This window comes from Lepus europaeus, chromosome 5 (genome assembly GCF_033115175.1).
Source record: "Lepus europaeus isolate LE1 chromosome 5, mLepTim1.pri, whole genome shotgun sequence".
NCBI lineage: Eukaryota > Metazoa > Chordata > Mammalia > Lagomorpha > Leporidae > Lepus > Lepus europaeus.
The window spans coordinates 27,794,012-27,813,556 of record NC_084831.1 but is presented as its reverse complement, the minus strand read 5'-3'; the positions used below and the strand labels follow the sequence as shown (position 1 = coordinate 27,813,556).

Genomic DNA, 19,545 nt, shown 5'->3' with positions numbered 1-19,545 from the left:
TTTTTTTTTTGGACAGGCAGAGTTAGACAGTGAGAAAGAGAGAGACAGAGAGAAAGGTCTTCCTACCATTGTTTCATCCCCAAGATGGCTGCCATGGCCAGCACGCTGTGCCGATCCGAAGCCAGGAGCCAGGTGCTTCCTCCTGGTCTCTCATGCAAGGTGCAGGGCCCAAGCACTTGGGCCATCCTCCACTGCCTTCCCAGGCCACAGCAGAGAGCTGGACTGGAAGAGGAGCAACCAGGACAGAACCCAGCGCCCCAACCAGGACTAGAACCCGGTGTGCTGGTGCACAGGCGGAGGATTAGCCTAGTGAGCCATGCCACCGGCCAGAATTTTTTTAAAAATTTAATTTTGGCCAGGTTAAGATACGAAATAAATTCCCAGACAAGCAGAGGCCTTCCTCAGTTAATCTGATTCTTTTTGAGGAAGATATTGGTAGAAGGACCTTTTTTCCTTGTTTGCTAGTATTATTTTTGCCTAGGGAAGGCAAGTGATGTGGTTGTTAGGTATTTTGTTTCTATGTTGAGATCACTTGAAGGAATTGGTTAATACTTGCCCCTGTGAAAAGGAAAAACAAAGCAATAACTGGACATCATATCACATCTGTGTTGGGTTTGAGGTTAGGACATAGCCTACTCTCTTAGAGTAATTGTTTAACCTGTTATTGCCTCAAACGATAATCCAGTCTTTTTTCATTATGTTTTAGCAATTTGGGGAGGATAGAAGGGAAAATAAGTATAAAAGAGCTCTCTAAAAGTGTTAGGGAAAGTATATAATAGACCGAGTTCCTTCAGGCTTACCTTTGCAGATTTAACATGTGGCCTTTAACCATGCAGCAGTGTTTCTAACTAAACAGTGGGTTTGCTTTTAAATCTTTTGACTTGGATTGTTTTGTTTTTGGCTGTTATGATTGATGAAGATTGAAGAATTTCTTCTTAGTAATGAAGAAATAGAAACCAAAGATGAGAAAGAAATGGATAAAGAAAATAATGAGGGCAGTAGTGAAATTGACAAGTCAGTTGGCCTCCTCTCTGATCCCAAGCCCCTCTCATCAGATTCTACCTTACTCCTATTTAAGGACAGCTCTTCAAAGACGGGGTAAGCAATTCTCTCTAAGGAAATGGGAAATTTACTTGGATTTGTCCTTCTAGGAAGAAGTAGGAACAGATGTTCAAACGATTTGCCTTCTTATTTTGTAGTTACTTTCCTTCTGAAGAAAAATCAGAAACAGATGAAAGCTCAAGCAAACAGCCTAGCAAACTGGGTAAGCAGTGACTACTGCAGAACCAGACTTTTCTTTATCTTCTAGCTTTGATGTTTAAGGATTACAATTCTGTAGGTTTATTTTTTTTTTTAAAGATTTATGTATTTATTTGTTTGAAAGGCAGAGTGACAAAGAAAAGGAGATGCAAAGAGGGAGAGCTCCCATCTGCTGGTTCACTCCCCAAATGATTGTAATAGCCAGTTGCTAGGAACTCCATCTGGGTCTCCCACATGGGTGGCAAAGTCCTAAGAATTTGGGCCATCATCCACTCCTAAGGAACATTAACAGGAAGCTGGTTTGGAAGCACAGAGTAGCTGGGACTGGAACCAGGCACTCCAACATGGGATGCAAGTGTTCCAAGCCACTGATTAACCTGCTGTGCCACAGCACTGGCTCCAAGTTTACATTTTTGTAATCTGGTGACTTTTTTCCATCTTACATGTAGCAACTTACATGCCCTTTTTTTTTGTAGTGGGTCCTGGGCATAATATAGTAGGTCCTTGGTGAGTACATGTTGATTGAGTGAACTCTGAACTATTTCTATATCTAGTTCCAAGGGAGATATCTAATTGGTTGGATAATGGGAAGGGTGGTCAATGGCATTAGTCGGTGAGAGAAAGAAAAGAACTTCCAGACATCACTTAGCTCAAAGTAATAAACCCTGATTATATAATGCCACTTTTTAAAAAGATCGATTTTGTTTGAAATGTAGAGTAACAAGAAGAGTAGGGGAAAGACATTGAGATCTTTTTTTTTTTTTTTTTTTTTTTTTTTAGTGGGAGGTAAAATAGCAAGGTTTATTAGGGAAGGGACATCCGTAAGAACAGATGGGCACCTCTCCAGACAGTACCTGGGAGAGAGTGCAGTTGCCCAGACGGGGGTGGGGGGTGGAGGGGAAGGAGCGAGGTTATATGTTGAGTGGAGAGAGTACACCTGGTCAGGCAGGTGGGCGGCTCAGCAGAGAGGCAGAAGGCTGAGCACGCAGACCAGTTGAGGCCGGGTTTTTAAGGAGATGGGTCTTGCTTCCCCACCTCTGCTCCTCTTGGAACAAAGGGCTTTTTGGATGTAAATAGAAAAACTTCTATCTTGAGTTTTCCCCTGAAGGTATCAGACAGGAGGAAGCCTAGCTGGCTCCATCCTGAGTTTAGAGGAAGGGTGAGCAAGATCCCCTGGAGAATGGGGATCTGGAGCAGATACTGGGCTGCACCTGGGAGATGTGTCAGGCAGAAGGGGCGGGGACCTCCACCTGGCAGGTTATCAGGTAGAAGGGGGCAGGGCAGGATGCGAAATCTGGGCTGCCCCTGAAACATTGTCAGGATGACTTTGAAATGCAGATGCATATGCTGGACATAGACGTCTTCTCTCTAGGCCTGTTACACACACATAAACTCATAACTGACTTCCTACCTAACATTCCCCCCTCAAGAGGTAATACCCAAAATTCTTCTTTGGGATTATGGATGGAGTTCATTTTCTGTAACTTCTTCAAAGCTGGCATGTGGGCGTTGAGGGGGATTTGGGTATTTCCTCTTGCTATCTGTCTTATGGTATGCAACAGTGGCCTTGGAAAGACTGTCCTGCTCGGTCCAGAGGGCTGCTCAGGTTGTCCAATGGAATGGGCTGGAAGCCTTGTCTGACGACCATTTGGAGTTTGACAGCTTTTAGTCTGTTAGAGACAAAACAAACAAGGGCATTAAAAACACATGGTCCAAAGAGAAGCAGTAAGACTACAGAAGTTATTGGGCCAAGGAGAGGAAATAGCCAAGATTTCCATGACCAGATGTCAGGCCAGCAATCCCGGCCCTTCTTGGCCAAGATCTTCTATCTACTCATTCACTCCCCAGATGGCTGCAATTGTCAAGGCTGGGTCAGGTGGAAGCCAGGACCCAGGAAATCCATCCAGGTCCCATGTGGGTGGCAATGACCAAAGTACTTGAGCCATCTTCCACTGCTTTCCCAGGCGCATTAGCAGGGAGGTGGATCGGATGCAGAGCAATCAGGACTCAAACCAGCCAGTGTCATAACAGCAGCTTAACCTGCTGCACCATAACACTGACCCCCATAATGCCATCTTAGTACAGTCATTTAATTAAAAAAAAAAAAAATTGAGAGCAAAGTAACAGAGAAAGAGGAAGAGACACAGAGATATCTTCCATCTGCTAGTTCACTCCCCAAATGCCTGCAACAGCTGGGGCTGGGCCAGGCCAAAACCAGGAACTCCATCTGGGTCTCCCATGTGGGTGGCAGGAACCCAAGTGCTTGATCCATCATCTGCTGCCTCCAAGCGCAATAGCAGGAAGCTGGATCAGAAGCAGAGCAGCTGGGACTTGACCTAGCCTTCTGATAGGGGGTACAGATGTCCTAAGCATTGACTTAAGCCATTTCACAACACCCACCCCCATCATTTACTTCTAATGTTTTGGAACATATAACATGAGGAGTTTGCCTGTGAATTTTACTTCACAGTTTCATTCTCAACTTTTTCCTAAACAAACCCACCTTCTTTCTATAATCACATACTTGAAAGGTATTTCTCTTTCTTTAGAGGAAGATGATTCATGTTCATTGCTGACAAAGGAGAGCAGCCACAATAGCAGCTTTGAGCTGATTGGCTCCACCATTCCATCCTATCAGCCTTGCAACAGACAAACAGGCCGAGGAACCAGCTTTTTTCCTGCAGGAGGATTCCGATCTCCTTCCCCTGGGTTATTTCGGTCTAGTTTGGTCAGCTCAGCTTCTAAGGTAAGTTGGTAATAGTTTTTCTAATCTCCTCCCTTTGCTTCCCACATTGCTAAATAAAGTGTGTTCCAGCCAACCCACTCCTACCACCATGCTCCTGAGCTTATATGTGTTCAGTTTTAAAAATCCACCCTCTTTGTGTATTAAAAACAAGCTTCATCCAGTGTTCCTACTTCTGGGTGGTATTTTTCTTTGTGCTTCTCTTGGCTATGCATTGTCCTCAACTGCAATTGCCTGGGAGTAGTTTCAGTGTTGCAAACAGCAACTTCTGTTGTTTTCATGACACTGAATGACATTTGCAAAATGTTTTGTTATTGTTTGTTTTTGCTTTGGTGCCAGAGTTCAGGGAAACTGTCTGAGCCTTCACTTCCCATTGAAGATTCCCAGGATCTGTATAACGCCTCCCCAGAGCCTAAGACACTTTTCCTAGGAGCAGGAGACTTCCAGTTCTGTTTAGAAGATGACACTCAGAGCCAACTGTTGGATGCAGATGGGTAGGTAGTTTTGTGTTTCTGTGGGTGGGAATGGTGCTGGGTACTGCTTAATTTTGTTTAAAAATAAAGTGAGCTTCTGTCACTCCATCTGTGCTTTCTCTTCTGAGAAAGGGAAAGAAGGTGTACAGATCATTAGTATTATACTCTACAAGTTTGAACAAAGTCTTCAGAAAATAAAATATAACTAGTTCTTGCTGACTGTCTGATCCCTTAATCACTTCTTTGAACTCCATTGATCTTGTATTGTGAGGGCGTTAAATTTCCCCATATCCATCTCTACTACATTATAATTGTTGAGTAAGATTGAGGATTCACAGACCCCAGCACATTACAGGATGTAACACAAAGCCAGACTCTAGCATCGTGTGAAGTCAAAATCATTATTCTCATCTGATCTTTTGAATATCATTTTATTCTTTTTTTGCATAACTTCCCTCAGCCACTTCAGATTAGCATGAGGCTAAGTTTGAATCTTTTGTTTTCCAATTTGAGTTTCAGCTTCTAATTTTGGTGTTGGGAATAAATCCAGAGTTTTTCACCCACGACTTTTCTGCTTCTCTGGAGAATTTCCTACTCTATTCATTGTGTTTGTAGGTTCTTAAATGTTAGGAACCACAGGAATCAGTACCAAGCCTTGAAACCTCGGTTGCCATTGGCCAGTATGGATGAGAACGCCATGGATGCCAACATGGATGAGCTGTTGGATTTGTGTACTGGGAAGTTTACAACTCAGGCTGAAAAACATCTGTCCACAAAGAGTGACAAGAAAGAGAATATGGAGGAACTCCTGAATCTTTGTTCAGGAAAATTCACTTCTCAGGGTAAATATGAAACAGAGAACGAAGGGTCACCACAGCCAAATATCTTAAATCAGTGTTCCAGGGGGAAAAAGCCCCTTACCCTCAGGTGAAAAGTTTACAGAAAGAAAGGCTGTGATGGAATCTTGCATGTAAATTGAATTCACTGCTGAGTTCCCTGACATTTAGAGCCCTTACTTCCTTAGATTGGTAAATTATCAACTCAAGACTGTTAGTTTTGGTCATGTGATATATTATGTACAAGGGCTTAGAACAGTGTCTGGTATGTAATAAATTTCATATAAATATTCTTTCCACCTGCATCCTCCCCTCCCCTGACACACACACCTGCTAGAATACAATTCTGTGAGACCTGGGATCTTTGTTTTGTTCACTACTGTATCTGGTGTTTGGCTCAACCTAAGCACTAAGTTAAGATTTGTTGAATGAATGGACAGAAAGCTCTTTTTGCTAAGCATACCTTAGAATTCTGTTGATCTGGCATGTCATTGGCTGGCTGGGAAAAGACGATAAAGTTTTCATTCCTTGGTGACAAATCTTTTCCTTGTGATGTAGATCCCTCCAGTCTGGCTCCATCAGAGTTCAATAAGCAGGAAAAGGAGAGCAGTATGGGTGATCCAATGGAGGAAGCACTTGCTCTTTGCTCAGGCTCTTTCCCAACAGACAGGTGAGTCTCAGATTAGTGGGAACTTGAGAAGGCTTGACCTTTGGATAAAATCCTGGTATCAGGTTCTGGACTTAGCAATAACTATCTTAGAGGTTCTCTATCTTGGCTGGTCTTGGAGTGGATTTGGACCTCATATTTGCAAAGTAAGGAAACTAAAATGCTTTGATGAAAAAACAAAAAAAGGGAAGAATAAGTACATGAAATATGCTTGACATCGCTAATTGTTAAGGAAATGCAAATCAAAACCACAATGAGATATTGCCTTATACTTGTTAGAAATGTTGGAGAGGATGTGGAGAAACTGGAAGTCTTGTGTATTGTTGGTGAGACTATAAAATGGTTTAGCTGCTATGGCAAACAGTATGGTGGTTCTTCTAAAATTAGAAGTAGAATTACCATATGACCCAGCAATCCCACTTCTTAGTATGTAGCCAAAGAAATGAAAGCAGGGATTGAAACAACTATTTATATACCTGTGTTCAGAGCAGTAGTCAAAATGTGGAAGCTACCTGAGTGTTATGTTTACAGATGAGTGAATAAACAATGTGATATATACATCCTATGAAATATTATTCAGCCACAAAAAGGAAGGAAATGGGCCTGTGTTGTGGTGTAGTAGGTTTAACCTCTGCCTGTGGTGCCAGCATTCCATGTGGGTGCTGGTTCGAGTCCCGGCTACTCTACTTGTGATCCAGCTCCCTACTAATGGCCTGAGAAAGCAGTGGAGGATGGCCCAAATGCTTGGGCCCCTGCACCCATGTGGGAAACCCTAAGAAAGCTCCTGGCTTCAGATCAGCCCATCTCTGGCAGTTGTAGCCATTTGGAGAGTGAACCAGCAGATGGAGGACCTTTCTCTCTGTCTCTCCCTCTCCCTCTCTCTCTCTCTCTGTAACTCTGCCTCTCAAATAGATAAATAAATCTTTAAGAAAAAAATTTTTTTTTTTTTTTTTTTGACAGGCAGAGTGGACAGTGAGAGAGAGAGAGACAGAGAGAAAGGTCTTCCTTTTGCCGTTGGTTCACCCTCCAATGGCCGCCGCGGTAGCGCGCTGCGGCCGGCGCACCACGCTGATCCGAAGGCAGGAGCCAGGTGTTTCTCCTGGTCTCCCATGGGGTGCAGGGCCCAAGGACTTGGGCCATCCTCCACTGCACTCCCTGGCCACAGCAGAGAGCTGGCCTGGAAGAGGGGCAACCGGGATAAGAAAAAATTTTAACTGCATTTAGCTAATGGTTCTCATAAAAAAAAAAAAAAAAAAAAAAAAAAAGACTTGTAGTTTGGCAAGATGAGAAGAGTTCTGAAGATTGCTTGTATAACCAAGTACATATATTCAACACTACTGAGCTGCGTACTTAAGAGTGGTTTAGATGCTAAATTGTATGTTACGTATGTTTTACCACAGTTTTTTTTAAAAAAAAAAAGCATATCATCTTGTTTCTTGTGGGGTTGTTTTTAATTTATGTATTTAAAAGAGTGACACAAAATACAGAGGCTGGTGCTACGGCATAGCGGGTAAAGCCACCACCTACGGTGCCAGCATCCTATATGGGTGCTCGTTCGATTTCTGGCTGCTCCACTTCTCATCCATCTCTCTGCTATGGCCTGAGAAAGCAGTAGAAGATGGCCCAAGTCGTTGAGCCCCTGCACCCATGTGGGAGACCTGGAGGAAGCTTCTGGCTCCTGGCTTCGGATCAGCACAACTCCAGCCATTGCAGCCAATTGGGGAGTGAACCAGCAGATGGAAGACCTCTCTTTCTTTGCCTCTTCTTCTCTATGTCACTGTGACTTTCAAATAAATTAATTAATTTAAAAAAAAAAAAAAAGAGTGACACATAGAGAGACACAGAGATCTTCCATCTGTTGGTTCACTCCCCAGATGGCCACAATAGCCAGGTCTGTGCCAAGCCAAAACCATGAGCCAAGAACCCCATCCTGGTCTCCCATGTGGGTGGCAGAGGCCCAGGTACTTGGACCATTTTTTGCTGCCTTCCCAGAGCACATTCGAAGGAAGCTGGATTGGAAGCAGAGTAGCCGGGACTCAGGCCTGCACTCCAGTATGGGATGCCCGCGTGGCAAGCCACAACTCCACTTGCTGCCCTACAGCACCGGCCCCAGTTTCCTTGAAGAGACTATCGGTGCTAATAAAGTATTTCAGATTCTTCACTTGGCCAACTGCTTATGGCTTGCTTTCAACAACTTACTTATTGATTCATTTATTTGCATTTTAGGGAAGAAGAAGAAGGTGAAGAGGAAGAGTTTGGGGACTTCCAGCTCGTCCCAAATGATAATGAATTTGATAGTGATGAGGTGAGTCTGAAGGGAACAAAGTGATCATTACTGAACTCGGTTGCTACCCTTCGGGGCTTTTTTCTTGGTTGAGTTCTTGCGACTTCTAAGTTTGGCATCTTATCAGAAGCAAATTTGAGATGCCTTGGCAGAAGTTTGTAAGTTCTGTTTTCGTTAAGGACACACTTTATTCCACTCAATGTCAGATGAGATACTGTGATTTTGCAGGATGAACAGAGTGACTCTGGTGATGAAGATCTGACCCCGGAGGACCACGAAGATGATGATGAAGAAGAACTCTTGAAGCAATCTGAGAAGCTGAAAAGGCAAATGTAGGTATTATGTTCTCTTTTTTTACTGCAAGAAAATTTCCCAAATGGTTTAGTTATAGCTTGCTACTTTTTTTTTTTTAATTAATTAATTTATTTGAAAGGCAGAGTTATATATAGAGAGGGAGAGACAGGGAGAAAGATCTTCCATCTGTTGGTTCACTCCCCAAATGGCCTCAAGCCGGAGCTGGTCTGATCCGAAACCAGGAGCCAGGAGCTTCTTCCAGGTCTCACAAGTGGGTGGCAGGGGTCCAGGGGCTTTGGCCATCTAATGCTGCTTTCTCAGGTGCATTAGCAGAGAGCTGGATCAAAAATGGAGCAGCCGGGACTTGAACTGGCACCTATATGATGGCTTAACCTACTGAGCCACAGTGCCAACCCTCAACTTGCTACTAAATATATATATATATATATTTCCTTATATATTTGTAAGTCAGAATGAGAGAGAGAAAAAGAGCTTCCAACTGTTGATTGTTTCCCCAAATGGCCACAACAGCCAGAGCTGAGCCAGCCTGAAAACAAGGAGCCCAGAACTCCATCTAGGCCTTCCACATGGGTGTCAGGGAATGTTAGCTGCACTGGCATTGCTTCTAGTCTCCTCACTTCCTTGTTATTCTTTATCCTCAAGTGTGGTCTGACTGTTCCCTTGTACTGGGTTCAAGCTACTTAAAATATAACCAGAGATCATCAGAGCTGTCATACTCTAGATCCTGGTGATCTAATAGTGACTGGGATTCCTGGCTCTTTTTTCCTATGAATTAACATCATTCCAGTCTCCTCATCCTAGTCTTGGGCAAATGACTTTTTAATTTTTTTAAATGTTTTAGATGTTTATTTTATTTTTGAAAGAATACAGGAAAATAAAAGTCATCTGTGGCCGGCGCCACGGCTCACTTGGCTAATCCTCCACCTGCGGCGCCGGCACATGGGGTTCTAGTCCCAGTCGGGGTGCCAGATTCTGTCCTGGTTGCTCCTCTTCCAGTCTAGCTCTCTGCTGTGGCCCGGGAGTGCAGTGGAGGATGGTCCAAGTGCTTGGGCCCTGCACCCACATGGGAGACCAGGATAAGCACCTGGCTCCTGGCTTCGGATCAGTGCGGTGCGCTGGCCACAGCACACTGGCTGCAGCAGCCATTGGAGGGTGAACCAACGGCAAAGGAAGACCTTTCTCTCTCTCTCTCTCTCTCTCTCACTGTCCACTCTGCCTGTAAAAAAAAAGTCATCTGTATCCACTATCTAGAATATTTGTGAAATTGTTGATGGTGGTTATTTCCTCTCAAGATGTAAAATTTTATTTATTTATTTATTTGAGAGTTAGAGAGGGGCCAACACTATAGCAGATAAATCTACCACCTGTAGTGCCGGCATCCCATATGGGCGCTGGTTCTAGTCCTGCCTGCTCCACTTCAGATCCAGCTCTCTGCTATGGCCTGGGAAAGCAGTAGAAGATGGCTCAAGTGCTTGGGCCCCTGCACCCATGTGGGAGATCTGAAAGAAGCTCCTGACTCCTGGCTTCGGATCAGTGCAGCTCCGGCCATTGCGGCACACTGGGGGAGTAAACCAGTAGATGGAAGCCCTCTATCTCTTTCTCTACCTCTGCCTCTCTATAACTCTGCCTTTCAAGTAAATAAATAAATAAATCTTTTCAAAAAGAGCGAGAGAGAGTTAGACAAAGACAGACATAGAGGGAGACAGCCCATCTGGTGGTTCACTCCCCAAATGCCCACAACAGTCAGGATTAGGTAATGCTGAAGCTGGAGTTGGGCACACAATCTGTCTCCCTCAAGGGTGGCAGGAATCAGTTACTTGAGCCATCACTGCTGCCTCCCAGGATCTTCAGTAGCAGGAAACTAGAGTCAGGAGCCAGAACTGGGTATCAAACCCAAGGACTGTGTTATCAGAGCAGTGTCTTAACCCCTAGGCTAAATGCCCACCCTCCTCATGATGTGTGTTTGTTTTTAAGGTGAGAACCAACTTCACATATTTTATATATACAGATTTAGTAGCATAGTGATACTTCCTGCTTCCTACCCTTCCTCCTGCTTCCTCTCTTAATTTTCACAATGATCTTCTTTTAGTTTACTTTATATTCATAAGATTAACCCTACACTAAGTAAACCTCTTGATGTTTTTTAATGCATTTATTTTTATATACTGGAGATTTGTGCAATTTTTATATAAAATTTTGCATGTCCAAAAGCATTTTTATGATGTTAAAAAGTTTCATAAAGATAATTGTAATAGGTATTCAGTTTTACAGTTTTATATCATATGTGAATGACTTATAATTATATGTAGAACATTCTATTGATCTCTATTAGATTTATATTGTTGTTTTTAGTCCATCATTCCATTCTGTTAAGATCCATTTTGGGTTCTAATTTGTCACCTATCAAGTTCACTATCAAACCACTTTGGAATATCCCATACATTTTTCTAAGGCAGTGGTTCTTGTTGTTTTTTTTTTTTTTCTTTTAAGATTTATTTATTTAAAAAGGTTTCTTTGGGGAAAAAAAAGATTTGTTTATTTATTTGGAAGGCAGAGTTACAGAGAAGCAGAGACAGAGAAAGAGGTCTTCCATCTTCTAGTTCACTACCCAAATGGCTACAATGGCTGGAGCTGGGCTGATCTGAAGCCAGGAGCCAGGAACTTCTTCCTGGTCTCCCATGTGGGTGCAGAAGCCCAGGCACTTGGGCCATCTTCCATTGCTTTCCCAGACCATAGCAGAGAGCTGGATTGAAAGTAGATCAGCTGAGTCTCAAACCGCCCCCGTAAGGCGGTGGTTCTTAAACCTTGCTTAATTGTATAGTTCTTGATTACAATGAAGTGTTTTGAAGAATGACAGCTAAAAGTTGAACTGCTCAAAGGTGGATAGGGGACCAGTGCTGTTGGGTAACGGGTAAAGCCCGCCGGCTGCTCTACTTTTGATCCAGCTCCCTACTAATGTGCCTGAGAAAAGTGGCAGAGAATGGCCCAAGTACTTGGATCCTCACGCCCATATGGGAGACCTGGAAGAAACTCCTGGCTTCTGGCTGCAGCCTAGCCCAGCTCCAGCCATTGTAGCCATTTCTGGGAGTGAACCAGTGGATAGAAAATCTCTCTCTGTGTCTGTCTCTCCCTCTCTCTCTCTGTTTCTCTGTGACTACCTTTCAAATAAATATATAAATCCTTTTTGAAAAATCAGCTTTCATAAAACTATCAATCTTTTGCTGTTTGTGATAATAGATAAAGAACTTTGAACTTTGAGTGACAGCAAATTTGTTTTCAAGAGGAGCTAAAAGTCACAAAAAATAATTGGTGGTTTTTTTAAAAAAATTTTGTTAATTTATATATTTCATTTATTTGAAAGGCAGATAGAGAAAGATCTTCCATCTTCTGGTTCATGCCCCAAATGACCACAACTGTCAGATATGGGCCAGGCCTAACCCAGGACCAGGAATTCCATCTTGGTCTCCCACATGGGTGGCAGGGGCCCATCCGTCATCCGTTGTCTTCCCAGGCCCATTAGCAGGGAGCTGGATCAGAAGTGGAGCAGCTGAAATTCTTACTGATGTTGCAGTATAGGACACTGGCATTGCAAGTGGCCATTTAATCTGCTGTGCCACACCACCAGCCCCCTATTGGTAGTTTTGATTACCAAGAGCTCTGAGCTACAGTCTTGCCAATAATTTGGGAGTAGGAAGTGGGGAGCAAGTTTTGATGGGCTATAAGAAGATCCTATTCTGTTACAATCTTTCTATACGTTACCATCTTTAATCTATCTCCTCAATTTGGTATGCTTGAATGCAAAACGGGAGTTTGAATTTTCCAGCAAGTATTCCTAAAAATGTAGAAGAGATTAAAACTTTTTTGCTTTAGAATCATCCAGCCAAGATTGAATGTGGGTTCTGCTACCTTCTTGTGTAACCTTGGACAAATTGCTTACTCCCTCTGAGCCTCAGCTTCTTTAATTGTACAATGAAGGGAATAATTGTACCTACTCCTAAGATACTGTGGTAATGTATATAAAGCACAATTATTGGCAAATGGTGTGTATTAAGTGCTCAACTTTTAAATATTTAAAAATGATTTCATTTATTTACTTGAAGGAGAGAGAAAAAAAGAGAAAGATACCTCCCACCTGCTAGTTCACTCCCCAAATGCCCATAACAGCTGGAGCTGAGCCAGGCCAAAACCAGGAGCCTAGAATGAATCCAGGTCTTCCATGTGGGTGGCAGAAGCCAACCACTTGAACCATCACCTGATGCCCTGAGAGTGTGCATTAGCAGTAAGCTGGAACTGGGAGCAGAGCCAGGAGTTAAACCTAGGCACTATATATATATTTTGACAGGCAGAGTGGATAGTGAGAGACAGAGAGAAAGGTCTTCCTTTTGCCATTGGTTCACCCTCCAATGGCCACCGCGGCCGGCGTGCTGCAGCCAGCGCACTGAGCTGATCTGATGGCAGGAGCCAGGTGCTTCTCCTGGTCTCCCATGGGGTGCAGGGCCCAAGCACTTGGGCCATTCTCCACTGCCTTCCCAGGCCACAGCAGAGAGCTGGCCTGGAAGAAGGGCAACCGGGACAGAATCCGGTGCCCTGACCGGGACTAGAACCCGGTGTGCCGGCGCCGCAAGGTGGAGGATTAGCCTATTGAGCCACGGCACCGGCCCCAAGCAGAGTCTTAACCACTGTACCTATAGCTTACCCTTGAAAAAAAATTTGTCATTTTAAGTGTATTATTGTTATTAGAACTCTTCTGTTTTTCTCATTGTGTTCATATTATATGTGTACATTCATTGTTACGTTTTCTAATCTTTAAAATTGCTTCCTAGGAGATTAAAGAAATACCTGGAGGATGAGGCAGAGGTGTCAGGAAGTGACGTGGGAAGTGAAGACGAGTATGATGGAGAAGATATTGATGAATATGAAGAGGATGTGATTGATGAAGTACTTCCTTCTGATGAGGAACTGCAGAGTCAAATCAAGAAAATACACATGTCAGTATCTCAGCAGACCCCTCTAAGTAGTAGAGTACATATTAAGGCAGGTGGAGTCATCCTGGTTTTGGACACCTGATTTCTCCCGTTTTAGGAAAACCATGTTGGATGATGATAAGCGACAGCTACGTTTATACCAAGAGCGGTACCTCGCTGATGGTGATCTGCATAGCGACGGGCCTGGGCGAATGAGGAAATTCCGATGGAAAAACATAGGTATCTTGATTGTTGCTTTTAGATGTACACACCTTTTGATGCGCATATTTGTCCAGTTGAAGATGACAAATGGAAATCAAAATGATAACAGGCTTTGTGGAGGTCCTGGATGTAGCCATTGTTTTCTGTTACCGGGTGGGAAAATTTTGTCAATCTACAGTGAATGATAAGGGTTTATTTTGTGTCTGTCCCAGTATTCTCTCCTGTGGTAATTTCAGAATGCTGATAGACTTAACTCTTGGCTTTAGATGACGCTTCCCAGATGGACCTGTTCCACAGAGACTCTGATGATGATCAGATTGAAGAACAGCTTGATGAGACAGAAGCCAGATGGAGGAAGGAGCGAATTGAACGAGAGCAGTGGCTTCGGGACCAGGTAAGAAGTCTGCAAGAAAATCACCTATGCTGTGCCTACTTTGTGAAAACAAGAGGACCTGGCCACTTGTTTGTATTAATAGTTGCCTGTCCCTTTTACTCCTTGAGTATTTCTTTGTGCTTTGAGAAGATTATCATGGGTAAAATTCGCTTCAGGTTTGTTTGTCCAAAATCAATTTTTTTGTCTAAAACAATAAAGGTTGTAAAAGAACAACAAACTAACCAGGTATCCTAGGCCCACAACCTGGTCTAAGCTGTAGGTGTTTCTGTTAATGCTGTATGATTTTTATTTTCAGGCACAGCAGGGGAAAATTACAACTGAAGAAGAGGAAGAAATTGGGGAAGACAGTCAGTTTATGATGCTAGCCAAGAAGGTTACAGCCAAAGCACTACAGAAGAATGGTGAGCTCTTGGTTCTGTTCAGGGGTTAGCCCCTGGATTTTTTGGTGCTGGAGACTCAGGGGTGACTCTAACCTTTAGGGGTGGGTGCAACTTAGTCATTAGCTTGTGTCTATAATATATGTAGCTTCTTTTGCTATTTATGTTCTTAGGCTTAGAGTAGTAAGTTCTGGCCTTTCTATTTAGTTGACCAGCATTATATATTTAAGTATTAAAATCAGGATTTGAACCCAGGTATATTTAACTTCAGAAATAAAGCTCTTACCTCACTCCTACCAGTCTTGTTCTTGGTTTTTTTTAAACTATTACTATAAATGATTCATCAGTAAGTTTAACTTTAGTTGTATTCTTTTTAAAGATTTATTTATCTGAAAGGCAGAGAGAGATCGTCCATCTGCTGGTTCACTCCTCAAATGGCTGCAATGGCCAGGGTTAGGCCAGGCCAAAGCCAAGAGCCCAGAATGCCTTCAGGTCTCCCATGTGGGTGCAGGGACCCAAGGGCTTGTGCCGTCTTCCTCTGCTTTCCCAGGTATATTAGCAGGAAGCTGAATCAGAACTAGAGCAACCAGAACTCAAATGCACCCATTTTGGATACTGGTGTTGCTGGCAGCAGCTTAACCTGCTGCACCACAACACCAGCTCTTAGTTGTCAGTCTTCTTTTTTTTTTTTTTAGAGATTTGTTTTTTATTTATTAGAGAGGTAGAGTTACAGACAGTGAGAGGAAGAGACAGAGAGAAAGATCTTCCTTCCATTGGTTCACTCCCCATATGGCCTCAACAGCTGGAGCTGTGCCGATCTGAAGCCTGGAGCCAGGTGCTTCCCCCCAGTCTCCCATGCAGGTGCAGGGGCCCAAGCACTTGGGCCATCTTCTATTGCTTTCCCAGGCCACAGAAGAGAGCTGGATTGGAAGAGGAGCAGCTAGGACTAGAACCAGCGCCCATATGGGATGCCAGTGCTGCAGGCGGAGGATTAACCTAGCACTCCACAGCGCTGGCCCTAAGTTGTCTGTCTGCTTGAAGCCACTTATTATAGCTTCAGAGTCACCATTATAAAATACTCAATCCCTATGGCTTTAGCTTATTAGTTTAATTGTAAGACTTCTTAGCTTCGTTAGATTTAAAAGCAGTTCTACCCAGCTTTGCACAGAACAGGTCTGTTTTTTCCTTTCCAGCCAATCGTCCTGTGGTTATTCAGGAATCAAAGTCTCTTCTCAGAAACCCTTTTGAAGCCATCACAGCAGGAAGTGCTCAGCAGGTTAGTTGGGGACCTTGTTAGGCTGCTGTCATGGTCTACAGGTTGTAAGGACCAGATCAAGGTAAAGAAGCAGTCTGTTAGTAGAGGAGGGAGGAGGCTGAAGGAGATGGCAAAGGAGCTGTGTCTGACTTGAGTAGGTGAGAACACGTGCCCCATACCTGTGGGGAGGCAGGAGGGACTGACTTCACTCTTTCCTTAGCGCTTGGTGTTTGATCCCGGATGACTCTTCTTTCCTCAGCGGAAGACAGGGTCCCTGCTAAACCAGCCCAGAGCTGTGCTTCAGAAACTGGCTGCCCTCTCCGACCTCAACCCCAGTGCCCCACGAAATTCAAGAAACTTTGTTTTTCATACACTTTCTCCCGTCAAAGCTGAGGCAAAGGAGGCCTCTAAACCTCAGGTGGGCAGTTTATGAATTGTTGTGGTGATTTCCCAAAGTGAAATTCGTTGATTTATTTATGTGATTGAAAAAACAAAGATTCTGGCTTAACAGCTTATGCTACGGTGCTAGGTGCTAATCCTGCACTCTCATGAGGTGCAAGGGAATGGCCACTCCTTGTAGGTAATCAGCTTTTAAACTTTGCCTGAAAAGTTTGCATATAGTCTTCCTGTTATCATCCATGACTTAACAGTGAGTTGCTTAAGAACCAGTTGAAGCCGGCGCCGTGGCTCACTAGGCTAATCCTCCGCCTGCGGCGCTGGCACACCAGGTTCTAGTCCCGGTTGGGGCGCCGGATTCTGTCCCGGTTGCCCTTCTTCCAGGCCAGCTCTCTGCTGTGGCCAGGGAGTGCAGTGGAGGATGGCCCAAGTGCTTGGGCCCTGCACCCCATGGGAGATCAGGAGAAGCACCTGGCTCCTGGCTTTGGGTCAGCGCGGTGCGCCAGCCGCAGCGGCCATTGGAGGGTAAACCAACGGCAAAAGGAAGACCTTTCTCTCTGTCTCTCTCTCTCTCTCTCACTGTCCACTCTGCCTGTCAAAAAAAAAAAAAAAAAAAGAACCAGTTGAAGGTAAGTACTCCTATGAGGGTCCTGAGCTGACCCTGACTCCCCCTCTGCTCTCTAGGTGAGGAAAAGGGGTCCAGCTTTAATGACATCGCCTTCACCTAAACGCCTCAAAACAGATGACAGCACTTCAGGACCAAAGCGGAGCATCTTCAAATACTTGGAAAGCTAACAGTGTTGGGGGCGCCAGCTTCCTTGTTGATTCTGCTTTGAGAAGGTTCTGGAACTGAAGGTTGGAATCTGTGCTCTCACTGCTGATCCCGCCTTCCTTCCCACCCAGAGTGTTGAGATTATCGACAAAGATCCCAGTTCTTTCTACTGCACAGCTCTAATCCTTTCCCAACAGTAGCTCCTGGATTGGCTACCAATTTTAATTCCACAACTGATGGATTACTTGAGTGAAGTGAAGTCTCTCTTCCTCCATTAAACATTTGACATTTTATCCTAACAACTCCTGGGGGTAATAATACCTCTTTGCGATGGAGCTGTTTGGAGGAGGAGGAGGAGAAAGGAAAACTGTGGCGTTATAGAAGGCAGTGAAAGTCAGAACCAGAATGACTCCAAACCCATAAGACCCCTACCACGGAACCAGGACTCTTGACGGAGGAACTTCTCAGATGGAAGACTGGGAACCAGCAGGTGGGCTATTAATTAGTCTGGCCCCTTCCATTTGCCTGTATGCTTCTTCCCAAGGCAGCTGCAACTTTGTAGTTAACTCTTGCCACCTTTTTAATAAGGACTTTAACTGGGAACCAAGTCAGAAAGACCTCGGACCAAATTTTCTGGAGTGTGGGGATGAACATAAAGGATCATACCTTGTGTCTGTCCACATTGGATGGTCTGTTGGGCAGAAACGTTTCTTGGAACTAAATTTTGAAACACTTGCTCAAAGCCGTCCCTCCTCCAGCTCACAAGAAGAAATGCAGCCGTTATTTATTGTGTTCTCTTAGATTGAGCAGGTTGCCCTGACCAATCAGAGGACATGGCAATATTTCATTACTGATTTTGAGAGAAGACCAACATGGAGTTTAATAAAAATACTGTTGAAGATCATTACCATCGCTCCCCATTTTCCCTGACTACCATGGAGCTCTCAGAACTTTAGGCAAATTTTTCTTTCCCAGAACTGAGCATCAGAAAACTTTCCATGTGGATGCTGGATTTTTGATGTCAAGACATTGGGGGATGAGGAATTCTAACGAAATTAGGGTGTAGGTTTTCTGCGATTTTTTTTTTTCTGATACGCAAGATGCGGACTTTGACAGAACTCATGGTTGTATATTTGTAATCTTGTAACGGGGAATATGTGTATAAAGATGTTTTAATAAGTATGTAGTTTTTCAATAAATATCCATGGCTTGAAGGCAGCGTTCGCTGTCCAGGTTGAGTGCTGAATCTCAGGGCAGTGCCTGTCTAAAGTTGAGGAGCATCTCATTCCCAAGTGTTCCTCTCCGGGAAGCCGTCTGGGCCTGGAGCGAGAGATTGTGCTGCGGTTGTCCTCTGAGTGGCCTCTCAGCCCCAGCAAATGATGGGATTAACTTACTGGCTGATTTGGTTTCCGGTAGGTGGGGAGCAGGGTTTACGTAGAGGGTTAGAAATGTCTCCCTTTTTGCTTCCCCACGTGCCTTTTTTGGGGAGAGGTGAAGAAGAGGATTGGAACTGACAGCCCAGGATCAGTGCCTGAGAAGTCCGAGGAGCACATGGTGGCGTGGGAGTCTCCAGGGAATAAGCACTCTCTCTAGAGAAAAAAAAGTTAAGTCTTCAACTCGGGACTGCGTCTCTTACTGCCATTAAAGCTGCCATTGGGCAAACTAAGCTTTGACCTTGGTAACTGGACCGAAATGGAGAGGTTCTGACTGGACCCACATGTCCTTTACTCAAAAGCGCCGAGTCAGCAGCAGCAGCTGACACAGTGGGAACCCCAGGGCCTGGTGCTGTGGCTCCTGGTAGGACTTAGCTCCACTAGCTTGAAAATTACATTCTCGGTGGGCCTGGGGACTGGAGTGCACACTCTCGCTTCTTTTGCCTCCTCCTTAATCCACACACTGAGGTAGGGACACAGGGTGTTGCCCCCATGTACACAGGCCCCTTACCTACTCTGCAGCTGCATAGGCCACATCAGGATCCGCTCTACAAACCGCCAGGCCACGTTTACCACAGTTTCAGAGACAAGGTGCTGAGCTCTCTGCAGGGTCCCTCAGCTCAACTGCGGCTCTACAGACTTCTCTGCACTTTGAGAATTCCTAACGATCAGGCTGGAAGACTTTTTAGAGGCTGTTTTTGGTTTGAGCTCCTAAAGGATGTCTAAGAACTCTTAGGGCTTCTTGTCCGGGGACTTGTGCACTAAGGATAGGGCAGAGCATTTGTGGATCCTCCTTGCATTTACCCAGAGACGGTTGTGGATCCTCCTTGGATCAATCCAGCCTGGAATGTAGTGGTGCCCAGTAAAGGTTGAATAAATGATGCCATTCCCTTTAGGGTGTTTGTATCTGCAGAATAACGATACTGATTCGTGCCTGTTTCTGAGTTGTAATGCGTTATGTCAAATGTTATATGCAAGTGTAAGAAATTGCTAGTATCAGAGTTCCATCGTATGGTGTTGTCCACTCCTTAAATATTTCACAAATATCTCAAACTTCATGCCTTTAAAGTGTGACCTGCCTTCCTGAGAAACCTGCTCTTCCTCCTGTGTTTTCCATTTCAGTGAAAGGTTCCATCGCACACCCTGGCCCTCAC

The 19,545-nt window shown here is 44.3% G+C and overlaps 1 protein-coding gene across 1 annotated transcript in view; it reads left to right on the top strand.

The window, feature by feature from the left end:
* CLSPN (claspin) overlaps positions 1-19,291 on the top strand; it is a 38,787-nt gene extending 19,496 nt beyond the window's left edge. The window contains exons 11-25 of the mRNA XM_062190945.1: positions 920-1,098; positions 1,200-1,264; positions 3,810-4,006; positions 4,343-4,497; positions 5,092-5,318; positions 5,871-5,982; positions 8,206-8,284; positions 8,492-8,595; positions 13,402-13,566; positions 13,661-13,782; positions 14,031-14,158; positions 14,454-14,559; positions 15,729-15,811; positions 16,050-16,208; positions 16,871-19,291. Of these exons, the coding sequence (XP_062046929.1) occupies positions 920-1,098; positions 1,200-1,264; positions 3,810-4,006; positions 4,343-4,497; positions 5,092-5,318; positions 5,871-5,982; positions 8,206-8,284; positions 8,492-8,595; positions 13,402-13,566; positions 13,661-13,782; positions 14,031-14,158; positions 14,454-14,559; positions 15,729-15,811; positions 16,050-16,208; positions 16,871-16,981 (1,992 nt within the window). The 3' untranslated portion in view covers positions 16,982-19,291. The remainder of the gene's footprint in view (positions 1-919; positions 1,099-1,199; positions 1,265-3,809; positions 4,007-4,342; positions 4,498-5,091; positions 5,319-5,870; positions 5,983-8,205; positions 8,285-8,491; positions 8,596-13,401; positions 13,567-13,660; positions 13,783-14,030; positions 14,159-14,453; positions 14,560-15,728; positions 15,812-16,049; positions 16,209-16,870) is intronic.
* The last annotated feature ends 254 nt before the right edge of the window (positions 19,292-19,545 follow it).